The 8,274-nt window shown below is 41.2% G+C and overlaps 1 protein-coding gene across 1 annotated transcript in view; it reads right to left on the bottom strand.

Annotated features, from left to right (window-relative positions):
• Positions 1-8,020, bottom strand: part of oprk1 (opioid receptor, kappa 1) — a 53,347-nt gene extending 45,327 nt beyond the window's left edge. Inside the window, exons 1-2 of the mRNA XM_048595925.1 lie at positions 7,938-8,020; positions 7,502-7,769 (exon numbers count right to left, since the gene is read on the bottom strand). Of these exons, the coding sequence (XP_048451882.1) occupies positions 7,502-7,761 (260 nt within the window). The 5' untranslated portion in view covers positions 7,762-7,769; positions 7,938-8,020. The remainder of the gene's footprint in view (positions 1-7,501; positions 7,770-7,937) is intronic.
• Between the last annotated feature and the right edge of the window lie 254 nt (positions 8,021-8,274).

The following is an 8,274-nucleotide window of genomic DNA, read 5'->3' as shown; positions in this document are numbered from 1 at the left end:
ACACACACACACACACACACACACACACACACACACACACACACACAAAGATTTCTGCAGAGATGATGTTTTTAAAATGCAGAAGGAAATAACACCCTTATTGATCGACAGTCTGTAAAACCATGTGCAGAGGCTGATGAATTCTCATCATCCAGCAGGCTTCTTGTTGACAAAATTTAATTGTAAGTAGGTGTGTACTGATGGAAGGTCTCTTAATCAAAGCCCAATTTGACTGGAAATCCATCTAGATTGAGGTTTTGGATTGTAATCACAGTTCAGCTTCTTAGGGTTTGAAAGAAGGTCGAAGTACTGAAGTGTTGACTTTATCAGGTTCCCACATTCCAACCAGGAGAAAGAAAGAGAAAAATCTTGCAGCCTCACTGCTCCTTATTACTGCTTTATTATCTTTTCTTCTTTTTCTTTCTGACTCGTCAGATGATTGAAGCAAAAGTTAAATGCTGCTTGGGTTACTTGGCAGCCATCAGGTACAGAAGCCCAATGCTCACTTCCAAATTTCCAAATTCGATGTTCTGGCAATTAAGTGCGATGCTCCCTTAGTTATTCTAGAAAGCATCCGAACAGTTCAATATCTTCCAGTTTTTCCCACATAATCCATAAACATAAATATGTATTCCTGAGACATGTTCATAGAGCAATTCTCCCTGATGGACCTCAGTGAAAAATAGTGTGTTAGATATCACCAATTGACTGAAGTCTGCTTTGAAGCTATGAATGGAATCACAAATGGCTGTGAAAGTGACCAAGATGATGAACCTTTACATACCTGCCACTTTCTAAGTTGCAACAGGTAACGTTTGCAACGTCTCTAATCTGGCTGCCCATGATTGGATAAGGGAGGACCCTGAGGCTCTGCATGCAAAGGTTGTTAAATGCATTTTATTCTCTTCTGTCAGGGAAATAGACCAAGAACTTGGCTTCATAATGACTACAGGCTTCCATGTACTATAGGATGTCATTGTTGGCAAACGATGTCTTGTGGTCACCATATGTCAATTCTGAGGTGGACTGCAACAGGAAGGAATTTGGCTACCTTTACAACCAGCTGGTGTGACACCCAACGCAGTCTATCACTTTAGTCAATGTATCTTGGCAGCAGCTAAAATGTCTGAATTATGCAGCACTGCTTTATACCATCTTCATTTGAGCCACCACAACAAACCAGAGGGCAGCTAGTGGTGGGCAAGGGCTATCTGCTGATCACATGACTCATGACTCCGGTATACGATCTTATAATGATACCAGTGAACATATTTGCGCATACAAATTTCGAGCAGAAATTCAACAATATCTGATCATTTCATGTTCACTTGATTATTGAGAATCAATCTTCCGAACTTTAAAAATATTCAATGACTCTGATTATACTTCCTTTCAAGGAAAATAATTCCAAAGAGTCTTAGTCTTCTGTGAGAAAATGCAGCACACAGTGCAGCAGATGTGGTCTCACCAATGCTCTGTATGACTAAAGTATAACCTCCCCACTTTTGGATTAAATGCCCTTTGCAATAAACAAAGAACAAAGAACAATATAGCACAGGAACAGGGCCTTCAGCCCTCCAAGCCTGCATTGATACATTTTGCCCTTCCACACTAAAACTGTCTTCACTTACAGGATCCATATCCCTCTATTCTCTTCCCATTCATGTATCCATCCAAGTGCTTCTTGAAGGCTGCTATTGAGTCTGCTTCTACCACCTCCTCTGGCAGCACGTTCCAGGAATTCACTAACCTTTGTTTGAAAAACATGCTCCCACATCTCTTTTAAACTTCCCCCTGGCATCCTGAACCTGTTTCCCCCAGTAACTGACCCCTCCATCGTGGAAAAAAAGCTTCATACTTTCCACTCCATCCATGCCAATCACAATTTTATAAACTTCTATCAGGTCACCCCTCAACCTCTTGAGTTCCAGTGAAAACAAACTCAGTCTATCCAACCTTTCTTCATAGCTAAAATTCCACATACCAGGCAACATTCTGGTAAATCTTTCCTGTCGACCCTCTCCAAAGTATCCACATATTTTGGTAGTGTAGTGACCAGAACTGTGTGCAATATTCTAAATGTGGCCTAACTAAAGATCTGTAAAGCTGCAGCATAACTTGCCTATCTTTATACACAATGTCCCATCCAATGAAGGCAAACATGCCAATAGGCCACATTTTACTACCTTATCTACCTGTGCTGCCACCTTCAATGATCTGTGGACCTGCACACCCAGATCCCTCTGCATATCAATACTCCTAAGGGTTCTGCCATTCAATGTATAATTACCACCTAGAGTTGACCTTCCAAAATTCATCACCTCACATTTTTCCAGATTAAACTCCATCTGCCATTTTTCTGCCCATGCATCCAACTGATCTATATCCTGCTGTATCCTCTGACAATCCTCCTCACTATCTGCAACTCCGCCAATCTTTGCATCGTCTGCAAACGTACTGATTAGACCAGCCATATTTTCCTCCAAATCATTTATGTAGACTATGAACAGCAGAGGCCCCAGCATTGATACCTGTGGAATACCACTAGTCACAACCCTTCAATCTGAAAAGCATTATTCCACTGCTACCCTCTGTCTCCTATGACTAAGCTAGTTCTGTATCCACCTTGCCAGCTCACCTCTGATACCATGTGACTTCAACTTTTGAACCAGTCTGCCTGAGCCACCTTGTGAAAGGTTTTACTGAAGTCCATGTTGACAACATCAACCACTTTCCCCTCGTCAATCATCTTTATCATCTTCTCACACAAGCATGCTGTCTGTTGCTAATAAGTCCATTTGCTTCTAATGTGTATAGATCTTGTCCCTGAAAATCTTTTCCAATAATTTCCCTACCACTGATGACAGGCTGACAGGCCTGTAATTTCCTGGATTATCCCTTCTACCCTTCTTAAACAATGGGACAACATTGACTATTCTCCAGTGATCTAAGACCTCACCTGTGGCCAAAGAGGATACAAAGAAGTCTGTCAATGCTCCAGCAATTTGTTCTCTTGCCTCTCTCTATATTCTAGGATAGATCCCATCAGGACCCAGGGCCATATCTACTTTAATACTTTTTAAGACGTACAATACCTCTTTCCTTTTAATAACAACATGGCTTAGAAATTCAACACTCTCTTCCCTGAGATCATCCTCCAACAATTCCTTCTTTGGTGAATACCAACACGAATTATTCATTTAGGATCTCACCTACCTGTTCTGGCTGGACACATGAATTCCTTCCTTTGTCCTTGAGTGGGTCAACCCTTTCACTGGCTAACCTTTAGCTTTTTATATATGTATAAAAAGCCTTGGGATTCTTGTTAATCCTAAATAAAAACCGAAAGAACTGTGGATGCTGTAAATCAGGAACAAAAACAAAGTTGCTAGACAAGCTCAGCAGGTCTGGCAGCATCTGTGCAGTTCTGAGGAAGGGTCACTGGACCTGAAACGTTAACTCCAATTTTTTCTTCACAGATGCTGCCAGACATGCTGAGCTTTTCCCGCAATTTTGTTCTTGTTCTTGTTAATCCTGTTTGCTAACAAATTTTCGTGACAACTTTTAGTCCTTCTAATTCCTTGCTTAAGTTCTTTCCTACTTTCCTTGTATCCTTCAAAAGCTTCATCAGTTCACATCCTCTTAGACCTTATGTATGCTTCCTTTTTCTTTTTGACCTAGGTCATAACATCCCTGGCTTCCAAGGTTGACGTAAATTGGCACACCTATCCTTCATTCTTGCAGGAACGTGCCACTCCTGAAATCTTATCAACTGCTGTTTGAAGTACTCCCACGTGTCTGATGGGCATTTACACTCAAACAGCCGCCTCCAATCAAAATTTTCCATTTCCTGCCTAATATAGTTGTAGTTCACCTTCTCCCAATTTGATACTTTCGCCCAAGGATTGCTGTTATCCCTAACTGTGAGTATTTTAAGACTCACAGTATTATGTTCACTACTCCTGAAATGCTCCCTCACTGAAACTTCACACCCTGGCTGGGCTCATTTCCCAAAACCAAGTACAGTATAACCCATTCCCAGGTTCCACTGTTTACATACTGCGTCAAGAAACCCTCATGAATGGTCCTTACAAATTCTGCCCCATCCAAGCCCCTAACACGAAGTGAGTGCCAGTCATAATAGGGGAAGTTAAAATTACCCACCTGCACATTTCCCTCCACACTGTTATCTGCTTTCCGGAGGGACTACTCTCTCCGGGACTCCCTTGTCCACTCCACAATTCCCTCCAGCCCCACCACACCCAGCACTTTTCCCTGCAACCGCAGGAAGTGTTACACCTGCCCCTACACCTCCCCCCTCAACCACATCCCAGGGCCCAAGAAGACTTTCCACATCAAGCAGCACTTCCTCCCACCTATCCCCTCCTCCCACCTCAAGCCCCACCCCCATCTCCTACCTACTAACCTCTTCCCGCCCCCTTGACCTGTCCATCCTCCCTGGACTGACCTATCTCCTCCCTAACTCCCCACCTACACTCACCTTTACTGGCTCCATCCCCACCTCTTTGACCTGTCTGTCTCCTCTCCACCTATCTTCTCCTCTATCTACCTTCTATCCGCCTCCCCCTCTTTCCCTATTTATTTCAGAACCCCCTTCCCCTCCCCCATTTCTGAAGAAGGGTCTGGGCCCAAAACGTCAGCCTTCCTGCTCCCCTGATGCTGCTTGGCCTGCTGTGTTCATCCAGCTCTACACCTTGTTATTTCAACTTCTGAAAGCAATCAGGTTTGGAAAATAATGCTGATCTTGCTAAAAATCCCCACATTCCCTAACATGAATAAAAGAACAGTATCAGCCTTAAAGACATATAGCATATAGTATAGTATGCTGTGGGTGAATCATTTAATTTAATAAACAGAGTAAAATCCAATTTGGATTGATACTGCAGCAGATATTTTTAGGAGGGTAATTTTTGAGCTGACGTCAACATTGTGGACAGCCTGCCTGCACATGGAAATATAGACAAAAATATTTTTGGGTTCAGACCTTATTTGAATGTAATGATATGGCTACAGGTGCTAAATGCAACTTCACTATAGTTTGATAGTTGCGAAAGATTAAGACATAGGCAAATTCTTAAGCTGAGCCTGGTGGCTCAAGCAGGGGCAATCCCATCTCAGGATGGTTGTGACACGAGGAGAGACAGTGAGCATTCATCAGCAGAGGGCTATAGTGTTTTATGCAGAGCCCCAGTAATTCTGTCTGTGCAAATGGGAAGAACACAACCAATTTAATCCTGTATTAATTCACAGGATGTGGGCTTCACCAAAATTTAGTGTGCATCCTTAGTTATCTTTGAAAAGCTGGTTGTGAGCCAGAAACTCGCAAAATAGAAAGTTGAATTTCATATTTAAGTATATATTGTCTCCTCAAACAGGAAGGTGTAACATTGCAACAAAAACAGAAATTGGGAAGAAAATCAGCAGGTCTGGTAGTTTCTGTGGAGAGAAAGCAGAGTTAATATTTAAGTCCAGTGACCCTTTTTCAGAACGGATTGTATCTAGGAAAAGATGATATATATGCTGAAAACAGGGGATGAGAGGCGGTTAGAGATGGCGCAGTGGTGCTAAGAAGGAGGAAAAGAATGAGAGGATAGGCGGAGATGGAGATGGAGCTGAGAAGGAGAGAATGACAGTTAGGCAGATAAAGGGATTGATATTGTGCCGGGGGAAAGAAAAACTGATAATGGGCATTGTAAGTAGATGAAAATATGTTGACTGTGCTGAAAGCAGCCCATGTCATGATTGGGCCTAGATCTATAGGTGAGTAAAGGCGTTCAAGTTTTAAAATTATTGAACTCGATATTAAGTCCTGAAGACTGCAGGTTCCTCAAGTGGAAAATGAGATGCTGTTTTTCCAGTTTGTGCTGAGAATCACTGGAGCTTTGCAGCAGACTCAAGACAGAAATGTTGGCTAGGGAGCATTGTGTTGTGATGAAGTAGCAGGCAAATGAAAGTTCGGGGTCATTTCAAAGACAGAATGCAGGTATTCCACAAAGCAGTTACCCAGTTTGTGTATCGTGTATACACACACACATACATAATATATATACCATCTTTTGCTAGCTACTATCAGCCCTGAAGATTGGTTACTGGACTCAAAATATTAACTCCGCTTCCTCTCCACATATGCTGTCAGACCTGCTGAGTTTCTCCAGCAATTTCTGTTTTTGTTCATGATTTCCAGCATCCACAGTCCTTTGTTATTTTTATGTGCAGTATTACCTCTTATGGTTATATTTAAAAATTGCATTAGGCAGCCCTTGGACAGACGTCTCTAGGGTGACCACAGTATTAATCCTCTCAATTTTCGACTGCTGAGATCTTGTTTTCCAGATAAGTATAACATGGGTAGCAGTTGACAATGCCCACCCCACACCCATTCCCAAATTATTATTTTGGACTAAAGTTGATTGAAGGTTAATTTCAACAGTATTTCAGTGTTAGCTAGATTGTTAAGAAAATGGGTTACTGCACACTCCAGGAACTGATGACTATGCCTTCCACTTAATGGAGAAGTCCGTGTTTATTGCAAGGAAACAAATTTACATTCACCATTGACATTTTTTTTTAAACTGCATCAGCACGTTTGTGCTTCTGCGTGTTTAGAACATAAAAACAGATTTGGCTCACGTACCAACTTGAAACACAAATTATTACATCTGAAATTCAAACAAAAAAAATACAGAAACATTTAACGAATTAGGCAGCACTGGTGTCAAAACGGAGGTCAGATTAACATTTTGGATCGATGACCTTTCTTCAGAAGCCATCTGTCCTGAGTGTTTCCAGTATTTTCCGGCAGTGCGCTGTATTTTATTTTTGTTAATATACTTGACTTTCCTCTGTGTAAAAAAATTACCATATTTCAACATTAGCCTCCAACTAAGGTATTTTCCCAGTTACGTCGAAAACACATGTTTATTGTTCTTGAGAGAGCGATTTAGATTAATCTCTCAATCCAGTGTCAGTACCTATTGCTCCCATTTGGGGGCGTTATAATTATAAATCAAACTGTTGTCTAAAAGAGTTCAGGATTTCCTTACCACTGCTAATGCACTTGTGTTTGTCTAATTGTGTTAAAAACATGTTATTTTAAATTAACCATTAACTAGAGAATAATAGAGGGGACCTGGCTGAATAATTCCCAATAATCTTTGTCTGATAATAATAAATAATAAAAGAACTGTACAAATTACGTTGACTCTGAATACTCCGACTCTTCGGTGCTGTAACAACTATTAATCTACAAACTGTTATTAACCATTCACACCACTTCACAAAAGGTCCAATTGTCCGTATTTTGCATTGAAAATTTTCCATCAAATTATTTTACTTCAACACTGGTCGCAGTCGCCAGATTTTTCTCGCACTCATGCTTTCTTCATTCTATTGGTCTTATCCCGAAAGTTTAACTTCACGATCGTTCTCGGGAATGGTGAAAATGCCAGATCAAAGGGACAAATGAAATGAATTCTCTTACCTGACGATCACATACATAACTAGGCAGTTGCCCACCGTACCCACCACAAAAATGAGCGAGTAGACAGTGGTAATACTGATGGGGATAAGGGTGTTCATTGTGTTCGTGTGAAAGTCAAAAAAATCGGTGCTGTTTTCCCAATAATATGAAGTGGTTGGGAAAGTGCTGTTTGGGATAATGCCAGGGGTACATTCATCAGATAAGTACAACATACATTTGGAACCCATGCCTTCTCTAGTAATTACCACTGGAGTGCCCATAGTCTCATCTATAAAAAGAATAAAACAAAAAAAAAACAATTATTTTAACATAAAAATACAACATAATCTATATATGTATAATTTAGACTAAAACAAGTGCTTGAAGAAAATCTTAAAATATTGAACAAGTAGGATCAGGTACAGAGGCATTATTAGGGACATGAAGCAACTCTTACCTAGGTTTATCGATCAGATGAGATTGAAAACTTCTGTGTAACAGTCGACAGTGCAGAGCAAAGCTCACCGACTTGAACTTTTCCTTGTATGCAAGGTGAGGTGTGAAGAGCCGGTACTCCTTGCTGCAGGATCTGCCAGTGTACAAATGTTGGAGTCGCTGCTGCAGCGCTGCACTTCTAACGTAGCATCGACTTGATGACGCTCAGACCAAACGCAGCTCGATGGAGGCGGGAGCATTCGGTACATGTAAAAACCAGCACCTCTTTTCAGAGTTCGCCATGGCAATGTTATATTAAACGATGGAAGCTATCCTAACAGGACTAGAAGCATTTACAG

The sequence above is a fragment of the Rhincodon typus genome, chromosome 4 (assembly GCF_021869965.1).
Source record: "Rhincodon typus isolate 14 chromosome 4, sRhiTyp1.1, whole genome shotgun sequence".
Lineage (NCBI taxonomy): Eukaryota > Metazoa > Chordata > Chondrichthyes > Orectolobiformes > Rhincodontidae > Rhincodon > Rhincodon typus.
This window is presented reverse-complemented; position numbering and strand designations above follow the sequence as displayed.